The sequence below is a fragment of the Candoia aspera genome, chromosome 1 (genome assembly GCF_035149785.1).
Source record: "Candoia aspera isolate rCanAsp1 chromosome 1, rCanAsp1.hap2, whole genome shotgun sequence".
Taxonomy (NCBI): Eukaryota; Metazoa; Chordata; class Lepidosauria; order Squamata; family Boidae; genus Candoia; species Candoia aspera.
Window position 1 is genome coordinate 213,828,354 of NC_086153.1, and position 22,811 is coordinate 213,851,164.

Consider the following 22,811-nt stretch of genomic DNA (forward strand, 5'->3'; position numbering starts at 1 on the left):
GACTTCAGTTTTACAAAGTTTATTTTTACTTCACTCTGTTCCATTTTTTTAAAAAAATGATTTGTAGTTGACAGCTCAACAGCATTAAATCTAATAACCATCACTAGCTAAAGTCTAAAATCCTATCAGTAAGAATACAGTGACAGAGATTGTGGGGTTGTCATCATAGTGAAGTTGGCAAATGACGTGAATTTCAGAAGAGAGAATGATAATCTCTACAGAATCAAGAAAGAATCAAGATTAATGGTCATGCATTATTTACCAGAATAGATGACTTCTGTCCCTAACAATAAGTAGAGTGTATGAAAGTATACCTGGCTAAAAAGTAAGGGGCATTAACACAGTGGAATGTTGATCATTATTACAGAGGCATTCTAAACCTATTATAGTACCTTATAGACACAATTTTGATAATACAAATGTGAAGTCATTTTTTCTTCATATTTATTTATAGCTTACATGGAAAAGAAGCACTTATTCTTAATGCAAAATTAAAATTAATGTATTGTCAGGGGAACTGGCAAAGAAAATCACGCTGAGTCGTAGCTGCAACTCTAGTTACTTTATTGGTCATGCCATATACAGAACCTTGCCAGACTAAAGGTTCCTTAACTGAGCTAAAGGGAAAAATACCCTTGGGAATCTAGGGCGGTGCTAGTCTAACTTTCTTCCTCCCCCCACCTCCCACTCTCCAAGCGGTGCAAGCTGTGAGAACGCTTATCAGCCTGGCATGTGCTCTCTCCTCCCTCAGCCCCGAGCTCCATCACATGTATAGACTGCATAAAATTCTGCAATGGCTAACTGAGTACTTAATTTGGAGCGTCTATCAATATATTTGAATTACTGACATTAACTAGTCTGCTGCCCATTTGATATTGTAGAAGTGAGCAATCAGTCACCTGCATGCACCACTACCCCAGGTCCAGTTTCGCAACTCCAGATTCAGCAAAATGTTGTGAATCATGCGATGATGCGATTTTCAACTTCAAAAGATACAGACTCAAAAAATCCAGATAACTACTAGATAACAGCAAAAGATGCAGAAGGCTAATGATTTTTGCCATGGAAGCTGCTCATCTAGATGATTGCAGACCAGATCTGATAGCCCTACTCTTGGTACATTTAATGCATATAAGTCACACACTTATACAGGTGTTGCCAGAAGTTTGGTTCCAGTAGTTTCTGGTGATGACATCACCATATTGTATCTACTGCCCCCTTTGAGGCAGTTGTCATCATCATCCATGGATTGATAATTGTTGTCCATCTCTGTTGGGGAATAATATTGAGGACAGTTTGAATTGGATTTGTAGCCATCCATTTGGTAAATAGGGACTTCTAAAAAAATAATACCAAAATGCAATCAAGTTGACATAGTACTGCTTTAAGAATAATTTTCGAAAGCATTGAATATATTTAAATATTATAGATAAAGCAAAAGCGTAACCAATTAATGATAGTGTGTTCTGTGCTGCAGTAAATACATAATATTACAATTTTCACATCCTGCTATTCTAATAAGAGTTGTTATTGCTCACCATTTTATCACATAGCAATGTTATGAAGCACAATTGACTATAACCTGGCATCTCCAGATATATTGAGAAGGGGCATCCTTGGTGGGGGGTTCAAAAAAGTCAGTTGGTGGTCCCCGCAGATACCCCTGATGTTGGGACTATTGTTCCCATATTTCTGAAGTCAAGGGCGTTCCCAGCGCATCTGAAAACTGATTGTCCAGGCAGTCTCTGAGAATCGCACCCGATTGAACAGATAAAAAAATATATAGGGTGAATAATCATAATAAAAAGTGTTCAGTAAATGAAGCATCCTGCAGAAATCCTCAATTCATTTGTGAGCTTATATCCCTTCTTCAACAGCACAATAATCCATGTGATTTCAGATCTGGGACAACATTACATGGGCTCCATTTGGAAGACTTTTATATCCATAACCCACTGTTTCCTATGAACCAATTCCTATTTGCTAGGTGGGAATGTGAAAATTGTAGTCCAGCAGCAGGTTGGGAAGATTTTAACATGTGTCAGGCTGGACAAAGTAACCCAGATGAACCTGAACAGGTACAGAAGTGAATAGATCTGTTATTTCCCATCACTTGAATTATTGTTGTTTTGCAGTTGCCTCATTACTGGCATGTATTTAGTTTGTGATTTATTGACATGGGGAAGGAGTTTGGCATGCATTATAGCATGCGGATTCTCTCCTGTACCTGCCATGCATTATTTTTTTTCCCTTATTGCAGAACTTTGTGCTTTAGACAGTTGAATTTCGTTTGGTTATTTTTACCTGAGTTTTCCATCCTGTCAAGGCAATTTGGAATGTTGTTCCTATGTTTCCCAGTTTTGTATTTGATAAGGATTTTTTTCTGTTCCTTCACAGAAGGCATTGGTAACAAAAATACATTTTTTTTCCTTTGATGATACCTAATATAATACGAACTCTGCATTCTATTAGTTTTGTAATTTAGGAAAAAATTGAAAGTTGCTTTGAGTAACATAATATATGAAAGTATGTATGCTTGCAGTAACAAATTGAGGTTTGTTTAGAATACAAAAGAGAAATCCCACATATTATTTTCTTCCTTGAAACTTTACAGATGGTAGTGAAAAATCAGTGCCTCCCTCATATCTCATCTTAGTCTGTTTATCCTTTGTTTTATTCTATCAGGACTTTAGCTAAATGTTTTTGGTTATTTGAATGAGGCAAATTTTTACAATAGGAGTGCTAAAAGGGGATCCCTGTAGAAGATAATTCCAATACATATAGTATCAATGATTGCATGTACAGGTAGTCCTCACTTAACATCCATTTGTTCAGTGACAGTTCAAAGTTATGACAGTGCTGAAAAAATGGACTTGTGACAGGTCCTTGAACTTATGACCATTGCAGCACCCCCACGGTCACATGATAAAAATTCAACTAAAATTACAACTACCCCTCTGTCACCCCCTGAGCTGACCTTTGTTTTCTTTGCCTGCCTCCCCTCCTCTGGGCTCAACATCCTGACCACACATGGGGAGGTACTGCAGAAATGTCCCACAGGCAGCGGGTGAGAGCAGTGGGTGGGCAGGTGTGTGTCACCGCCCTGCCAGGAAGGGAAGGGGTGGGGGCCCTGCTGGCCAGGGTGATCCTTTGCACTGCACCTTGCCGCATGCCACAGCTGACCAGGATGATTATTTGCTGCGGGGCTGGGGCTTCTTGCCACGCCGAGGCATATTTTTTTCCGTTCCTCCTGCCCTAATTGCATGCTGGTGATGTTGGGCCTGGGCAGGAGGGCTGCCCTAGGAGGCGTGGCTCTTGGAGGACTGCTTCTGCAGCAGTGGAGTCACGGGTGAGATTGGCCTGGCAAGTGATGCAGGGGGCTTCTCATTGGGGTGTGGGAGGAGGTAGGCTCCAAAGCAGGAGCTTCTCTGGGCTTGCTACACTGTGGTTCTGGGGTTGCTTTCTGTGCTGCAGCTCTGGAGTGTCTCGCCATGTTGCACCTCTGGGGCTTGTTGCCATGCTGTGGCAATGGGGCTATTTGCCACACCATGGCTCTGGGGCTGCTTGCAGCCTTGTGCACACTCCCCCACCTGGTAGCAGCCACCTCCAGCCCCACTGAGCCTCGCTGGCCTCCCGTGCACCCTCATGACTCTCCCCCAGTCCCGCTGCACTCATGCCTTGCCAGCCACCCACACACCCTTGTGCACCCTCCCCCACCTAGCAGCAGCCACCCCTACTGCATCTTATCAGCCACCCACATACCCTTGCACACCTTCCCCTGCCTAGCAGCAGCCACTCACCTATCTGCCAGCCTGCTTGTAAGCCACCTGGAACTTGCAACTTCCTGCCAGCTTCCCCACTGACTTTGGTTGTTGGAAACCGGCAGGAAGTTGCTAGAAGGTCCTCACTTAACAAGCTGCAATCCTCGCTTAACGATGGAAACAAGGACTACAGGGATTGCCATTGCTAAGCAATGTCACATAACATCACTCTTTACAATTTAGCTTAGCGCTGGAAATTCCAGTCTCAATTACCATTGTTAAACAAGGACTACCTGTAACCAAATGCCTCTTTAGGCATAGCGTGAACATTGTATCAGTTCTGTGGATCTCGAGCTAAAAAAAATATAGCACGATTATAGTGGATCCTTTCTCAGTTCCTAATTCCAATGTAATTTCATAGGCTGAAGATACAATTTTTGTGCCTTTTTTTTTAATTATTCCCCTCACCCCACCTCCTGCTGCTTTAGCTTCAGCCTGAGTTAATGTTTGGAGCAATTGAGCTGACTGATTTGCAAGGCCCTGTGCTAGGACTACCGGATCTGGACTACAAAAATCCAGGAGATCACTAAATGGCACCCCAGATCTTGTAATGCTACCCTTTGCTAGCCATAACAGTTGATCAGTCACAGCCAGAGGAGATATCGATAAGAAATTTAGTGGTAGTATTATAATTGTTCCACACAAGCATGTATACGCTAGGCCATAAGCTTGTGTGTAAATATTATTTGAAAAGACTAATATTTGTTGCAGCAGTAATTATTGAACTGAGTGAGCTGGTCTGTGGATTGTCTGCATACTGTTTCCTCTATTCCCTCTTCCTTTTTATAAATTAACAAAGGACTATTTGTCTGCAACCTTGAAGTATCATTTTCTTCCTCTAGCTTCACAGACCCATTGACAAATGTCAGTTAAAGAGTTGTAGATCCTTATTTTAAATCACCATAGTTTAAGTACTTAATCAGCTAAGAAGAAACATGCAGACCAATATGCAACATCACAACCAATGATTACCTGAAAATGTGTTTTTTGCTAAATGTTCTAAACCAAAACCTACTTTTTACTAGATGTAGATGTTGTTTGTATTGTTTATATGAATCTCACATTTACCTAAATTAATTTTTAACTGATTGAATTACATCAGCTTGTCCTGTATATGAATAACTTCAGAGCAGGGATTTGTTAGTTACTATTTAGCAATTCTTGAATAATATTTGAATTCTAAACATGTTATTTCTTCAATATAACTTACTTAACTGTAATGTGTCCATTAATTTTTTTTTGTTAACTGGTTATATTGGAGAATATTTATGTATTTATTATACTCACATACCACAATATCTTATAACTCCCAACAGTTTATAATACTAAACCACTAATAAAATAAAGTAGGATTAAGAACCATAGCAAATAACATAACAAAAAAAGTAATATAACAATATAACATAACAAAAGAGTTAATAAATAGCTACATATTACCACTGGTGCCAACCCAAGAATCAAACAACATTAACTTTTGAAAGCCCAGTGGAGAAGTTCTGTCTTAAAAACTTTAAAAAAAGATGCAAAGGTTGGCACCAACTGGACCTCTGTAGAAGTGAGGCTGTTCCATGAGGTGTGGTCCACCACAGAGAAACATTTTCTCCAGTCCTCAACAGCTAACCATCTCTTGCATGTGGGAAACATCCAGTGTTCCCTGTTGGGATGAGCATACTGGACAGGTCAGTTCTACTTGGAGGAGATGTTCCTCCAGATACCTGGGAGCCAAGCAATGTAGGGCTCTTAAGGTGAATAACAGCCCTTTGAATTGTGCCTGAAACTTATTCAAAGCCAGTTACATGCTTGCAGATACTCTCATCTGCTATCATGCAGACAGCTTCATCCTGTACCAGTTGCAGTTTCCAAATAGTTCTCAAAGTGTAAAACACATTGTAATAGTCTGTTGTGGCAATGACAAGGGTGTGAATAAACATCACCAGGGCCTCCTGCTCCAGGTAGATCTGAAACTGGTGCACCAGACATGTTGGTTCATTACATTTATATCCTGTTGTGGTTGAGTGACTCTAAGTGGCTAGAAAAAAGTTTAAAACATCCACAGTAAATAATACAACCAGCATAAAAAAGGGTGACTGTGAGTTCAGCTACCTGCTCTTTAGATCCAGGCCCTTCCTAACTTACTAAAGCTGCCTGGGGGGTGTTGTGTGCGTGGGTTCTAATGGTGATGAATAAATCCTTGGGTTAGGGGGTGGTTGTTCTTCCTCTTAAGGAGGTGCTGGTTTGCCTGCTCCTCAAGAAACCATAGCTGGACCCCATCATACTGGACAACTTTCATCCAGTATCTAACCTCCCCTTTCTGGGGAAGGTGGTTGAGAAGGTGGTCATGCAGCAGCTTCAGGGGACCCTGGATGAAGTGAATTATCTTGGAGCCCTTTCAGTCAGGATTTAGGCCTGGGAATGGGACAGAAATGACATTGGTCATGTTTTTAGGTGACCTCTGGTGAGAGCAGGATGGGGGTTGTGCATCCATCTTTGCTCTGCTTGATCTCTCAGTGGCCTTCAGTACCATCGACCATGGTGTCTTTCTGGACTGTGTGAGCTCATCTATTGCCATGAGGTGAGGTATCATCAGCATATTGATGATACCCAATTATATATCTTTGCCCCTGGTGAGTTAAGCAATGCTGTTGATGTCCTGTCCTGGTGCCTGGAGGCTGTGGGGATCTGGACGGAGAACAACAGATTTCAACTGAACCCTGGTAAGATTGAGTAGCTCTGGGTTTGGGGGCCTTCTGGTTCTGGGACTATGCCATCTTTGGTACTGAATGGGGTTGTCCTGTCCCAGACAGACCTGGTGTGCAACTTGGGGGCCCTTGTAGACTCACAACTCCTGCTTGAAGCCGAGGCTAGGAAGGCTTTTGCACAGCTTTGTGTTATGTGCTAGTTAGGCCCGTTCCTGGATCAGGAGGCTCTGCTAATGGTCACGTATGCCCCCGTCACCTCCCAGGTGGACTATTGTAATGTGCCCTACATGAGGCTGCCCTTGAAGAGTATTTGGAAGCTTCAGCTAGTGTAAAATGCAGTGGTGTGGGCAGTTATATGTGCCCTGGAATGGCACATGTTACACCTCTGCTCTGTGAGTTGCATTAGTTGACAGTGTGCTTCTGGGTGCAATTCAAGGTGCTGGTTTTGACCTTTGAAGCCCTTCATGGCATGGGCTTAGGTTATCTGAGGGATTACCTCTTCCCAATTACTTCTGCCCATTCTATCAGGTCCGACAAAAGAGGTATGTTGCGGGTCCCATCTGCTAAGGAACTGCACCTGGTGGGATCCAGGAGATGGGCCTTTTCAGCTGTCGCACTCACCCTATGGAACATCATCCCCTCCAAGGTGAGACTGGCCGCATCTTTGATGTTCTTCTGGCAGTCCCTCAAAACCTGGTTATATCGACAGGCTTGAGTGGGTCTCAAGGAAATGATGACTTAATGAGGTGGCTACATTGTTTGTAATAGCTAATGTTCTCCTCTATCCCTTCAGTCTAATAATAATAATAACAATTTTAATTGTAGATATTTTTAATATAGTTTACTTTATGGTTTTTATTGTATGCCACCCAGAGTCACATTTTGTGAGATGGGCAGCATATAAATGGGATAAATAAATAAAAATAACAGTTCAAAACAAATCCAACACTGATGGCCAGGTTAATTAGAAAAAACAGAATTGTTCTGTTTTCAGCATCTTTCTGAATGCGACCAGGGAGGGGGCCAGCCTGATTTCCACAGGAAGGCTATTCCTCAAAAACGGTGCTGCTACCAATAAGCAGCGCACCCTGGAGAAACAGCAGCACTAGTCAGAGTTCAGCCTCAGCTCTGCCTTGTCCCATGCAGACTCCCACTGCCTTCAATCTTTGAGTCAAGAGTTCCATAGCATTTCTGGCTGACCTGGCATGCATACTGATGATATCTTACAATGAACTGACAGATAATCTCTCCCAGTAGTCTCATGTGTTTGTTAAAAAGCAGTAGAGAGAAGAACGATTCCCAGTAGAGTGATGACTATTTAATTATTTGTTCAGTATGTTTGTTCTGTATTGAACTGGAAACAACAGAAATATTTTAAAGCTTCTCTTTTCCTCACGGGTATGGCCTGATTCACTTCTTTAACTTTAAAAATCTACTGGGAAGATAAACAGGAGTGGCTGTGATCCTGCAAAAAGGCATTGGGATACTCTATTTTGAAATACTGAATCATAGGTATAACAATTTATTCTGTGTAAGCTAAGTCATAGATTAATTACTCAGAAAATATGAGATTATAATATATTGTCAGTACCAGGGTCTGCCAAAAAATTAAGACTAGTGTTTGTTACTGAACTGGAAATAAAAAAATGTCTCATTGTGATTCCTCAATGAATTGTGAATCTTGCTTTTCATGATTTATGCAGTTCCATTAAAATTGTGGGTTTTGATTAGAAAAATCCTTAAGTATATTTGATTCAGTCCAGCCTTTTTTTTTTGGAAGAAAAATCTAGATCCATGTATAGCTGGGTATCATTATTTCTCCTATTGTTCTACTTGCCCACTTTGTTTCACAATATAGCTTGATCTTATATTGATATAAGATGATGTATGTGATATCATCTTATTCTAAATGAGAAATTACTCTGTTTAAAATGGACTTGAGGTATTTGAACAATAGAGTAGTAAAACTGCGAACAGCTAGACTCAGTATTAGGTATCCTGAGTATCTGCCAATAACCATGTTTGTTTTCATGATTCATTCTACATTTTTGCTAGAATAGCTATGAATATTTTTAGATATGCTGAGCTGTGCAAAGTATAGGCTTTACTGGAAATACATCTTAATGTTTTTCTTCTAATCCTTAAAAATAGTATGCAAAGGACCATTTCCTGCATAAGATACTAAGCAGTCTTTTATATTGTGAATGGTGTTCTATTTATTTTCCTGAGTTTACCATTTCTGACTATTGGAGTATTGCTTGACCTATGTTCCTTTATTGGAACTTCCTTCTCTTACACTAATAGTCTGATCTTGAGTGTCTTTCCTCAAAGTAACTCCTGCTTACTTTAGTAGTAGTATTCTACTGTGCATATGAGCAAGTGTAAGACTGAATAATAAATGTTCAGCTTCTTTGGGTATTTCAAACCTTAGTACCGGTAGTTCTCAGTTAACAACTGCCCTATTTAGTGACTGTTCAAAATTATGACGATGCTGAAAAAGTAATTTTATGACCGATCCTCTAATTTACAACCATTGCAGTATCTCTGCAGTCATGTGATCGCAATCCAGGTGCTTCACAACCAGTCACATTTATGACCATCGCAGCATCCCACGGTCACGTAATTGCGATTTGAGAGCTTCACAGCTGGTTTCCGACAAGCAAAGTCAATGGAGAAATCAGCAGTAAAATCACAAGTCATGGTCATGTGATGTCTCACTTAATAATCATGAGTGATTTGCTTAACAACCACAGTGGAACTGACATAAGTCTGGTGAGGTCACATGTTTCATTTAATGGCAGTGTCGCTTAGTGATGGAATTGCCAGTCCCAGTTGTGGTTGTTTAAGTGAGGACTACCTGTATTTCCTACCATAAGGTTTCTCATCTTCATCTTTACAGATAGTCCTCATGTGATCAAAAATTGGGTGCTTGGCAGCCTGCCTGCATTTACGATTGCAGTGTGTGCTTGAACTCCCCCCTCCCCCCTATCTCTCCCTATCTCTGCCCTTTTGGCCACCCTGCACTCCACCACTGCCACCTACCCCTGCCACCCCCTGTCTTCTTCCTCCTGCTGCTCACAAGGTGTGCCCTGGCTGAGGAAGTAGCTGGTTCTTCGTGATGCCATTGTGAAGAGCCAGCAGCTACTTTGGCCAGATGTGCCTCATCAGCAGCGGGAAGACGATGGGGACGGCAGGGGTAAGTGGCAGCGGTGGAGTGCAGGGCGGCCAAAGGGGCAGAGGTGGGGAGATAGGCAGGTGGGGGAGTTGAAGAAGAGGCAAGCACGGAAGAGCCTTATCTGCTGAAGGGAGCTCACCAGGCCCAGCTGGGAAGGAGGCAACAGGACAGAGACGGCGGTTCATGCAGGGTAGGAGAAGCATGAGATCCTCACCTAATGAGGGCATGGTCCTCGCCTAACCACCGCAACTGGGACTACCGGAACTGCCATCACTAAGCAGTGCAGTTGTGATGTTTCACCTAATGACTGCTTCACCTAGTGACAGAAATTCTAGACTCAATTAGGGTCATTAAGTGAACACTGCCAGCATACAAACACTCCCCTAGCTCCCTCCCCCACCAGATATATCTCTTATTTTAAGTTATATGAGCCTTGTAGCCAAGGCATAGTTTGATGCTCTCCAGATGTTTTGAGAGGTGTAAAAAGCTTAAACCAGTTTAAAGTGTTGAATGAGATTGGGTGCTTTGAATCAATTTGGACATTTAGAAAACCTTGCACATGTGCGAAAACATGATTTTCTAAATCAGCTCAGAAGTTGCTATCCAAATTGGATTCCTGATACAAATCAGATCAACTCTAATCTGTTTTACACCCTCAATATGGAATACAGTACATAAGCTATCAAATGTTATGCAAGCATAATAGTATTTTGTAATACTGTTACTTGGCTATTTACATAGTGTTTCTTGTAGTAGCATGTCAGATTTTGGTCATTTGCCAGAGATGAATTTAAAGCCCTGGTATATGTTCATTTGGGCATGCCCTAGCCTATTACTGATTTCCCTGGGTTTTGATACAGTTTAACCTGTGTATGGTGTTGGCTTCCTTTAACCTTTCCTCATTAATTTGATAGCACAGAGAACTTGTTTGTAACCTGCACTGTTTTAAACAAATGCAAATATAAAGTGCCTGTTACAGGCATCGCTTAGCTTTAGATGGTGCAACCAAGAAATAGTTTGGTATGTACCAGCAGAATTTGTGTTTAATATCTGCCATGGAAACATATATAAATCTAGGTAGATACATAGAAATAATAATAATTTGGCTCATGGTGACTTGGAAGACGGATCAAATAAACCAACCAACCTACAAAGCATAATTATTCTATATTAATAACTAATAATGGTTATTTGCAGTTTATAAATATAGTATTTTATTCTAAACTTACATTGCTTAATTATATCTTTCTACTTAAAATTGAGTTTTAAAAATTGATGAACTTAACTAAGTGTTTGATTTTTCTGGGTGAGTCATCATGCAAGGTTTATTATGCAGATGAGACTGACTTAATAATTATATTGAGAAGCAGGGCCGCAACTAGGGTCTGTGTCACCCGGGGCAAACATGGATTCCACGCCCATTTTGGCGCCCCCTAGTGTTCCTTTTGGTGCCCCCCCAGTGTGGCATCCAGGGCACGTGCCCCAGTTGCTCCCCCAGTTGTGGCCCTGTTGAGAAGCCACTGATGCATCTTACCTGAAGAATGTGAAAGATAGTATTAAAATACTAAAGCCTCTGAATATTATTTCACTTAGAAGAAATAATATATGTGATTTAATGACAAAAAAAATTACCTCTCCATTTTTCAGATGCAACCCTGCCTTTCTGGCTGACGTACAACTGTTCTGTTAATACTCAGTGCTAGGGCACTCACAAAATCACTGCCTTGGAAGAGGCTTGTCTTTTCACAAAACGGCTATCATTTTGGGCATAGCCAATCACAAAATGCCTGCTCACTGGAAGACAAACTGATGAATTTGTTCTCCGATATTCTCTCATTCTTCTTCTGCCATTACAACTTAGTTTTCTTTTTTCCTTGGGCAAATAAATCATGGGACTGTGGGCTCTTCACCAGTTTTATTTTCTAACAATGTCTTTGGGGAGCTCAGAGACATTATCTTAAATAGAGATGATACCAAAACCTGGTTCTTTGATTTCTAGGATGCCAGCTTCTCAATATTTTAGAATAAGCTTTTAAATAAAAAAAAAAATAGGGATCCTGACAAGCACTAAGAGTGCCCAAGGTTACCATGGAAATATATGCCTCTTTCTCTTATATGTGGTTCATATAGTGGCTTTTTAGGAAGGGATGTAATAGTATTGTACTTGCATGGCGATATTATTTGAATGACTAAAGACTACATAACATACATACAATAACCGTAACCTTCTTTCATGACTGATCTTTAAAAATGTCAGGTACAGGAAAAAGAGGGGGCAAGTTATTCAAACCCAACATACATATACCTCACTGAATGCCAGATGGTGAGAGCAAATTGGATTCTGAAAAAGAACAAGCAGAAAGGCATTTCAAAAATCTCTATGAAAAGCTGCTGCTTTTAATTAGGAAATATGGCACATGTGAGAAGGAAAAGCAATCAATAGTGCAGTTATTGCAAAAGAAAAAGACGAGATATTTACAGAGAAAGGTGAGAGTTGATGCAGAGAGCAAAGACAGAGGACAAATGAACTGTTAAGTAAATGGATGGACAACACAGCTGGAGCCAGGCATAGGTTCGCTATGTTCTACAGTACTAAGTGGGACTGCTTCAGTCTGAGTGCATGCAGTGGCTAGTACATTAAGGTACATTGCTTAGGGACATATATTGAGGATTTTTGGCTTTATAGCTTGTAATGTTAAATCTGAAGCAGTTCTGGAAATGATTATTTAAATTCTCAGCCTTCTCTCAGCAAAATACAGTATTTGTCTGTTTATTGCATTTATATCCCACTTTTTCTCTGGGTGTTCAGGGCACAAAGATAGGGGTCTTCTCTGATTTTATCACATCAACAACCCTTTGAGGAAAGTTGAGCTAAGCAATTGACCCATAGTCATTCCACAAACTCCATAGTTGAATGGGAAGTTTCACTGGAATGGCATTTAATAATGACATAGAAGAAGATGAGACTAACAACTTGATTTCAGTAATGGAATAATGATTCCTCTATTTCTTAGAGGGGAAAATATTTCTCTTTCTTTTTTCCCCTAACAACCTAGAAAAAGTGTGGTGGTGGCGGAAATACCAAACCAGTAAGTCTTGAGAGTGGTTTTGCTTATTTATTTACAGGATTTATATGTCTGCCTATCTCATACGATGCCTCTAGGCAGCTCACAATAATCCATAAGAGGGGTTTTAATTATATGGCACATCAGGCTAGTGGGTTCTAAATGGAAAAGCTTCTTTTTTCAGCTTGAATGTTGAGCTGCAGTGAAGCTTTAAGCATCATTGGCTGGGTGTGCCTTATTATTTCTGTATCTGGCTCCCACATTTCATGAGGAGTTCTTTAACAGCTACAGCTGGTGCCAGTGCCATAATGCAGCTCAGCAACTATAGCTATCCTGGTTCCCTAATTCCAATTATTAAGTTATACAACAGCAAAATAGTTCCAATGATTACATATGGTCAGAACTGTGGGGATATATAAATGCTCCCTTATTGGAACAGATGACAGCCCACTTTTTTTTAAATGCATCTTGGGGGGGATGGATAAATCCACTGCAACTCCAGCAGTAAGGGCAGAGCTGGGAATATCACCTACACAAAGTCATCTAGCAATTAAAGTATTCAGCTGTTGGCTGAAGATCTTATTTATGGACCCAGATAGATAGATTACCCAAGCTGTGTTTCAAAGAGCACATTTAATATGTCTCCTTGGACTTGGGCTGCCCAACTTTCAAATGCTATTTCACAATATGGATTCTCTGTCCAGTTCCCAGTCCAATCAGATCTGAAGGCCAAGAAAAGTTTCAAACAAAGAGTCCTGGATGTTGCTGCCCAGGATGCTATCACTTCCCTCACAAATCAGCCTCCCAGATAGAAAAGTATTCAACAACTCATACGCCCCAACATCTTAGAAGAGCTTTCACTAGAGTACATTTTGAACAACTAGATTCTATGATAAGATATGGGAGGTTCCATAGAGTTCCATTCAAAGAAATACGCCGTGCACCAACTGTTGAAGAGCTTGCATGTCCCGTGCTTGATTGTGAACTGTATTCTGTGGAAAGGATCATTTAGCTAGATCCTTACTAAAAACTAAAAAATATTGGGACACCCAGGAAAAACTGTCTTCTTGCAGGGAACAAACCTGCATATCACTAGCAAGACTGCAATTTTTATATCAAACACCATTTTGAAGAGGATAGACTACCTAGAACAGATGGGGGTTGACTGCAGGGGTGACAATTTATTATGAATATGTCCTACTGTTTTCTCTGTATTGTTTTTATAACTTTTTGTTATGGTCAGACTAATCAATACAATTTATTGTATTATTGTATTACTTCTGTAACTGCTTTTAATATACTTTAAGACTGTAACTTGGAACAAAAGTACAGTCAGGACCAGAAATATTGGAACAAGGATAACTGTTTTGGCATTTGGCCTCTGTACACCACCACACTGAAGTTGAAAGGAAACACACCCAGATGGGAGCGAACTCAGGACTTTCAGCTGTAATTCAAGGGGTTTGACAAAAATGGGGCACTAACCATTCAGGAAGTACAGCCAGTGGCATACACCCCACCCCCCATCATTGGTGGTTCATAAGTAATGGAACAAACGAACATCATTACGAACATAAGGATCGCCTTTAATACCTGGATGAAAATCCTTTGCAGTCAGTGACTGCCTGAAGTCTGGAACCCATGGACATGACCAAATGCTGAGTTTCCTCCCTTGAGATGCTTTGCCAGGCCTTTACTGTAGCTGCCTTCAGCTGCTGATAGTTTGTGGGTCTTTCTGCCTTCAGTCTTGTCTTCAGTAAGTGAAAAGCATGCTCTGTTGGGTTGAGGTCAGGTGACTGACTTGGCCATTGAAGAACATCCCACTTCTTTGCCTCAAGAAACTCTTGGGTAGCTTTTGCTATATGTTTTGGATCATTATCCATCTGCAATATGAAGCAGCGTCCTATCAGTTTGGCAGCATGTGGCTGAATCTGAGCAGAAAGTATAGCCCTATACACTTCAGAATTCATCCTGCTGCTTTTATCAGCAGTCAGGTCATCAATAAACACCAGTGACCCAGTTCCATTGGCAGCCATACATACCCATGCTATAACACTGCCACCATGTTTCACAGATGATGCAGTATGCTTTGGATCATGAGCTGTTCCTTTCCTTCTCCATACTTTTTGTATCATTCTGATGCAAGTTAATCTTGGTTTCATCAGTCCAAAGAATCTTATTCCAGAACTGGGCAGGCTTTTTCAGGTGTTTGCCGGCAAAGTCTAATCTGGCCTTTCTGTTCTTGAGCGTTACCAGTGGTTTGCACCTTGTTGTGAAGCCTCTGTATTTTCATTCATAAAGCCGTCTCTTGACTGTAGATGTTGACAATGACATGCCTACCTCCTCAAGAGCGTTCTCGACCTGGCTAGATGTTGTGAAAGGGTTCCTCTTCAACATGAGCAGAATTCTGCAGTCATCCACTTTAGTTGTCTTCCGTGGTCTTCCAGGCCTTTTGCTGTTGCTCAGCTTTCCAGTTAATTCATTCTTTTTCAAGATGTTCCAAACTGTTGTATTGGCCACTCCTGATGTTTTTGCTATCTCTCTGATGGGTTTATTTTGTTTTCTCAGCCTAATGATGGCCTCCTTCACTCGCATGGACACCTCTTTGGACCTCATGTTGAGAGTTCCAGTGAACAGCTACCAAATGCAAATGTAACACTCAGAACCACCTCCAGGCCTTTTATCTGCTTGATTGGTCATGGAGTACCCAGGAAACAGGCCACACCTAGCCATGCAGCTGCTTGTCAGCCATTCGTTCCATGACTTATGAGCCACCAATGATGTGTGTGTGTGTATACCACTGGCTGTACTTCCTGAATGGTTAGTGCCCCACTTTTGTCAATTACAGCTGAAAGTCCTGACTTGCTCCCATCTGGGTGTGTTTCCTTTCAACTTCAATATGGTGGTGTACAGAGGCCAAATGCCAAAACAGTTAGCCTTGTTCCAATATTTCTGGTCCTGACTATATTATCTTGTGCTGCCTGTGTTCACAGTACTTATGGGCCATGTATTGAAAGGTGTATAGTTGGCATCAGCATTACTTTTTCAATAAAGTTCTGAAAGATTTAGGCTAATGGCTCTCAGTGAGGAGGCTATGTGGCTGATTAATATTTTTGTGCATCAGTATTTGTTCATGTAATGCTGATTTGTAAATACTGATCACTTTTGCTGATCACTTTTAAGGTAACTTGTTTCTGTTGCTTGATCTTTATAGGTATACCAAACTGGGATATGCTGGTAATACAGAGCCACAGTTCATCATTCCCTCATGTAAGTGTTTTTGGGCACATTGTGGTTTTTAACGATGTAACTGTATTATCACTTAATTTAGCCCACAGTTTTAAGAATACTCATACTTTTGAAATCCCATTTAAATGAGGTCTTCTACTCTATGTGATAGATTACCTTTTGAAATTACTTTAAATATGTGTGTTTTCAGAATATACTTATACTCAGTGTATTCTCTACTCAGAGTACACTTAGGATTTACATTAATACTAATGTGAATTTATAAGGGGGCAATCATGTTTTGCAAATGAATGTTTTGATCATTGAATTTATTATTTGTTTAATGGACAATCATGAAGAAACATGTAACGGCATTAGTACTGAGTTTATATTCAGGCCCTTTTTTGCTGTTTTATCAAATTGTGTCTTTTGGGTAAAGTTATTCTGATTAGGATGTAGAACGGAATTAACTTGCTGTTGGATATTTTCATCCTTTTTGGTAGTTTGGCACTGGATGAATGATTAGCTGAGTCTTGCTGCAGCAGGACCAATCATGTCATGGACTAATAAATAGAAGCAGGTGCAGTTAGTCCCAAAGAAGATTAAAAGAGGAAGTTTTATTAATTGTCAGGACAATTGCAACCCTGATCCAAGATTTTACCACTTTTTTTTTTGGTGCTTGGCTATTCTGGATTAGTAACAGCACTATTCTACTATAGAAAGCCAGCTGGTATTGAATTGCTGGTTGGCTTTGCCTTGTATGACTCGCTTCCCTTATCTGCATAGCAACTTATCCTTGGAAGCCTTTCCTGGTTCTGCCTTTCTAAGTGCCATGTGAAATTTGGATCCATTCTAGGGAGAGCTGTTAAGAAACATCCATGTGAATAATAAATATTCTGGAGGTATCTCTTTCTTCTTTCTCTTTAGGGAAGAACAGATTATATCCACTTGCTGTTGCACTGCTGTTCTAAAGAGGTGTGATATCAGTTGATGAAATTTAATTTTTTTTGGTCCTTGAGGACAAATTCAGTACTAATTATATTAATTTAAATCACTTATTGTATTCTCTCATTCAGAATACAACTAGTTCCTTCAAAATTCCTGTACTGACAGTGAAATATTTCTTTCAGTGCTCCTCTGTTTTAAATGGCTTTCCTTACTCAATATTTCCTCATTTTTTTTCTTTAAATACACTACCCTACTTTCTGCCTTACCGGGTAGACCAAACAGGAAACACGACCAGATAAGCTAATTCTACTTTATGTAAAGCTATATTAACAGAATCTTGTAAGTCTGAAAGTACGGTTCTCCCACCATCTCCTTTACAGCCCAAGAAACTAGGGAGGGTCCTTTCTGAGCCTTTTGCCCCACCCAGTATCCAGCTGCAGGCTATTTTGTCTCTTATCTGACCGTTCCCTAGGCAGAATCTCTTCCCCCCATCTCCCAAGGTCTCCCACATACCATTACAGGTAATCCTCAACTTAATGACTATTCATTTAGCAACCATTTGAAGTTACGACAGCACTGAGAAAAGTAACTTATGGATGGTCCTCGCACTTACAACTGCCACAGCGTCCCATGGTCACATGATCAAAACTTGGGCACTTGGCAACTGGCATGTATTTATGACTGTTGCAGTATCCTGGGGTCATGTGATTGCCATTTGAGACCTTCCCAGCCGGCTTCCTACAAGCAAAATCAGTGGGGAACCATGTGATTCACTTAATGACTGTGACTGTGTGAGTCACTTAACCACCGCACCACTTAACAACAAATTTTCTGGTGCCTATTGTTGTCGTAAGTTGAGGACTACCTGTACATCTACTATAACCTTGAACAGATATTCTATCTGGTTTGTTAATCACAGTTTAATTTAACCTAGACCTGGTTATTGACTTTGTCATCTTTGGTTCTGGATGGGGTTGGACTGCCCCAGACAGACCTGGTGCATAACTTGGGGGTTCTGTTGGACTCATGGCTCATGCTTGAAGAGCAGGTGACAGCCGTGGCCAGGAGGGCCTTTGCGCAGCTTCGTGTTGTGCGCCAGTTACGCCCCTTCCTGGATTGGGAGGCCCTTCAAACAATCCCTCATGCCCTTGTTATCTCCCATATAGACTACTGCAATGCACTCTACATGGGGCTACCCTTGAAGGGTATCCGGAAGCTTCAGCTGGTCCAAAATGCAGCCTCGTGGGCTATTTGTGGCGCCCCTAGAAGGGCGCATATAACACCTTTGCTACGCAAGCTGCACTGGGTACCAGTTTGCTTCCGGGTCCAATTCAAGGTGTTGGTTATCACCTTTAAAGCCCTACATGGCATGGGGCCAGGTTACCTGAGGGACCGCCTCTTCCCCTTTACATCTACCCGCCCCACCTGATCTTGCAGAGAGGGCATGCTGAGGACCCCGTCAGTAAGAGAATTCCATCTGGCGGGGTCCAGGAGGCGGGCCTTCTCTGCAGTAGCGCCCGCCCTTTGGAACATCTTGCCCCCGGAGGTGAGGCTAGCCCCATCGCTCCTGGCCTTTCGGAGAAACTTGAAGACCTGGCTCTGCCAGCTGGCCTGGGGCAGGGAGGAAAGGAGTCATGCCTGGGGTTGGCTAGTGCCTTGAAGCACCCCTTCCACATGAAGACTGAATGAGATATAGCCATCTAGATTTTATTTTTATCTATATTATTAATAATTTGTAATTTTATAATGTATTGTATATATTTATTGTTTTATTGAGGATTTTGTTGTAAATCACCCAGAGTCCCTCCAGTGGGAGGAGATGAGTGGTGACAAATTTGATAAAATAAAATAAAAATAAATAAAATAAAATTGCTCAGAATATCATCATATATTTGTTGAAGAGGTTTTTAAAATTCTCATGCAGCATAAATCCAAGGCAATCATTTTATATTGCAGGAATAACTCCTGTCTTTAAACACCATGGTAACCTTTTTTTTTTTTTTTAAACTCCAGATATAATTTTCAGTTCATAGTGTCAATGCGTTGCTTTTTTAGTGCAATTTTTCCTTTTAATATTTTAACTAGCCAAATATATAACTGATTTAGCAAGATTTTACATCTTATATATGATAGCTTGTTATTTCTGTAATCCAGAATCAGACAATAATCAAATAGATGAGTGCACTTGAGCATTAAAATCTGGTAATGTCTTTCAGCAAGTGTAACAGCATTGGTAGAGTTGATTTCCCCTCCTATCCTCAGAAATATCCTTTGGGAGGGGGCCTTCTAGTAGTCTGAGAATAACCAGTTGACCAGTATGCATTATTAGCTGTTCTTTTAGAAAGAAAGGAAGACAAGAATTATCGTTACACATTTTCACAAATTCAGCTGCTACCAGTTCACAGTGGGACTTCATCACAGGTTCTTTTTTTGAACTACTAATAACCAGGCTCACCCAGATTCAATAGGCACAAAGCACTTGAATTTCAGACAGTTGGGTTTTTGTATCTCCCTTCAGTGGCTAGGGGAGAAACTTTTATTTTCCAAAAAGGAAAGCTTACAAATAAAAAGGAATTGTAAATGTCTTCAACTAGTTCAGAAATAAATCTTAATAATAGAACTATTTTTTATTTTAGCTATCTATTTTCTGTAAGTTCTTTATCTACACTAAATTCTTTAAATCCAATTTCACTATATTCTCATATCTTTCTATTCAATATTTCTAATATTTTTGTTTATTGCTGACTTCTATATTCCTGTTGTCGTAATCCCTATATATCTCTATTGTCACTCTCTATAGGGCTATACTCCTTTTTCTACAGAGTTTGATCAGTCTTTTTTTAGTTAATGCAGATCTTTTTTTTAGTTAATGCAGAGCTCCCGGGCAGCCATCTTGTCCTTTTCCTCCTCCCTGCCTTCTTGCAACGCTGCTGTTTCATTGGCAGCTGGGTTGTCCTTACAATGGGGGAGGCCCAAGAAGGGAGCAGGAGGAAGGGGCACAGGGTTTATAATCTGCTCAGGCAGTCTGTTCCTCCATAGATTTTATCACTTCTCAAGTGTTGCATTCACTTGATTATTTCCAAAGTCCAGGTCTATGCTCTGTCCATTGCAGAGTATTATTTGTTATACAGGTTTTTACATCTTCTAATGAAGAGTGCTATGATCTGAGTTAAAGATGAAAGTTGTATCTGGTTAAAGTGATCAATTGATTATGTACCATAAAGTTGTGGTCGACTTTTAGCTACCTTTTAAAAAAAAAATCATAACTGGCTCAGTATCTTTTGGTTTATAATTCTGCCTTATTATGCATATTTAGAATCTAAACTGAACATTTTGTGAAATAGAGCATGGGTAATAAATATTTGCTATGCAAAAGAAAGTTAAGAAGAAGAAAGCTCTATGAAACAACATTCCAGGTATTTATTGCATAATAAATGGTGCCATATAAATGTGATGAGGGTGTGTTTCTGGTTAATGTTTTTTGTTTGGCATTAAAAATAAGAAAATTCCTACTTCATTTATATAACTGAAGCACACTGTACTTAGGCCCTTTCCTTCAAATCAGAAATGGTGAAATCTCAATTTGAATGACTTCTGTTTAATGGATTATGAATGTAAAGAACCAAATTTGCACTTTGGCTTCACCCCAAAGCAACAGACAAGTCCACTGCTTCTGAAGTCTGTCTGCACAGTTGGTTCTGTTCATGTGTTAGTGTATTTCTGTGTGGGTCATTGGGGATCCCAGATCTCAGACTGTCTTCAGCACTTTATCCATATGTACAAACTCTGTGTTGTTGATGTTGAGTTCAAATTTGGGGAATATGATGTCTTATGTTGATCCTCCTCTGATATTGAAGTCCAGCCTTATTACACTCACTTATAGGTTCTACGGGAGATAATCATTAGTTAAAATTGAATATTTTCTTCAAGTCAGGTGGTAGAACTAAGCAAAGTTTTTTTTTAGTAAAACTGTTTTAGTAAAGCTGTTTTGTGCATTCTGAATATAAAGCTAGGTACATTTAGAACACATTTCCCTTTTTTACGTACCAAATATTGTGAACAAATAAAATTAATTTCTTTTTGTGTGTGTGTGGTTGAAAAAACATTCAGATTTAATGGACATTTGGATTTAACACACCCTCTTCCAGTGGTGCATTAAATAGAGGGTTCACTTGTATTTGAAATTTATTTTTTCTAGAAAACTGGATAAATATACCAACAGTAATATCCTTCAGTCTTTGGAAAGGAATCAATGTTGTATTGAAAATTTAGGATATAATTCTGTCTGTAATTTTCCCTTTTTTTCCTTACAATAAAGGTATTGCCATTAAGGAATCGGCCAAAGTTGTCGATCAGGCACAAAGAAGGGTAATGAAAGGTGTGGATGACTTAGATTTCTTTATTGGGGATGAAGCAATAGAAAAACCGACATATGCAACAAAGGTATTTAAAATAAAAGGTGGCATTTTTTCTCTTTTTTAAAGCAAAGTATTATATCCTATATATTTATTCTTTAGTCATAGGAGAGCAAAATATTCACTAGAAGCCCTGAAAGAGAGACTTGTGTAACCTTCAGGGATGACTTAACAATTTGAACTTAATTTTCTTTATATGAAGTTAACGTTTTAATTACTGTATCATATAATTTATTATAAACAGCAGTTTGTTAATATTTCAGGTTATGGTTACCAGTATATCTTAAGACAAATTATGGCAAATAGTTTAAAATAGAAAAAAGAAGATCAGTATCATATAAAATATATAAACAATACACAAAACATTGTACAAATAAGCCAGAGCAAAATTAAAGGCCTTCTTCTATATTTATTTATATTTATGTGATTCTACTGTAACTTTAAAAGAACTAATTTTTTTAAAAAATGTGCATATTTTGAACAGTGGCCCATTCGCCATGGCATAGTTGAAGATTGGGACCTGATGGAGAGATTTATGGAACAAGTTATCTTTAAATATTTAAGGGCAGAACCTGAAGACCATTATTTTCTTTTGGTAAGTATAAATTCTGATATGAAGTATTGGTGACTTAGGATACTGATCACTCAAAATAGAACAAACCCTTCAATTTGTAAGAAGCCAGTGTAACATATATTGATCAATAACTGAAATGTGATATTTCTGATAAACATCACAAAAATATGATATATAATGAATGCAAAATTACTTCGTAATAAAAAGTAAAAATGCAGTACAAAGGCAAAATAAAACAACAAGGTGGTTGTCTGGAATACAGCTATAATACTGAGAACACATTAAAAAAAAACAAGACCATAAAAGAGATACCAGGTGAGTAATTCTTTGGGGAGAATAATTCTCTGGGGAAACTGTTTCTGAAGGTATCTATTATTAAGACATTTCTAATCATAAGAACAGTTTAACGAACAAAGCCAGTTCAAGGAGCTTCCCTTTGCTGGATATATTCAAGCAGAAGCTTGGTGGGTAATTTGTCAAGGGTGGATTCCTTCATTTATCAGATAATTTGGATTCCTTCAGTTTAGGAGGGGGTTGGACAGGTAAAACTGCTGACCTCTTATAGCTCACTGAAAAATTCTTCAAGAGCAATCTGGATTTTTAAGCCAAAATGTTGATGAAACTATGTAAGATACATTGTTTTCCTATTAGATCTTCTCACTCATTGACATGAACAGTGTTTCCAATTTCTGTTTAGGGTTCCTTAACTGGGTGGTTTTTTGAGAAGGAAATGCCTGGGAATGATGGAACAACAATGCACTGTATTTCCAGGCACTACTTTCTTTTTGTGGGGGAAAAACAAATAAACATATTTAGGAAGTTAAAGAAGGTCTCAAACTACAGTATATTCAAGCAGAATATAATATAGAGAGAACTTACAGTTCTT

At 39.7% G+C, this 22,811-nt stretch overlaps 1 protein-coding gene across 1 annotated transcript in view; it reads left to right on the plus strand.

Moving 5' to 3' along the window:
• ACTR3 (actin related protein 3) overlaps nucleotides 1–22,811 on the plus strand; it is a 41,052-nt gene that overhangs the window by 6,292 nt on the left and 11,949 nt on the right. The window contains exons 2-4 of the mRNA XM_063288713.1: nucleotides 15,975–16,030; nucleotides 21,255–21,379; nucleotides 21,836–21,946. Of these exons, the coding sequence (XP_063144783.1) occupies nucleotides 15,975–16,030; nucleotides 21,255–21,379; nucleotides 21,836–21,946 (292 nt within the window). The remainder of the gene's footprint in view (nucleotides 1–15,974; nucleotides 16,031–21,254; nucleotides 21,380–21,835; nucleotides 21,947–22,811) is intronic.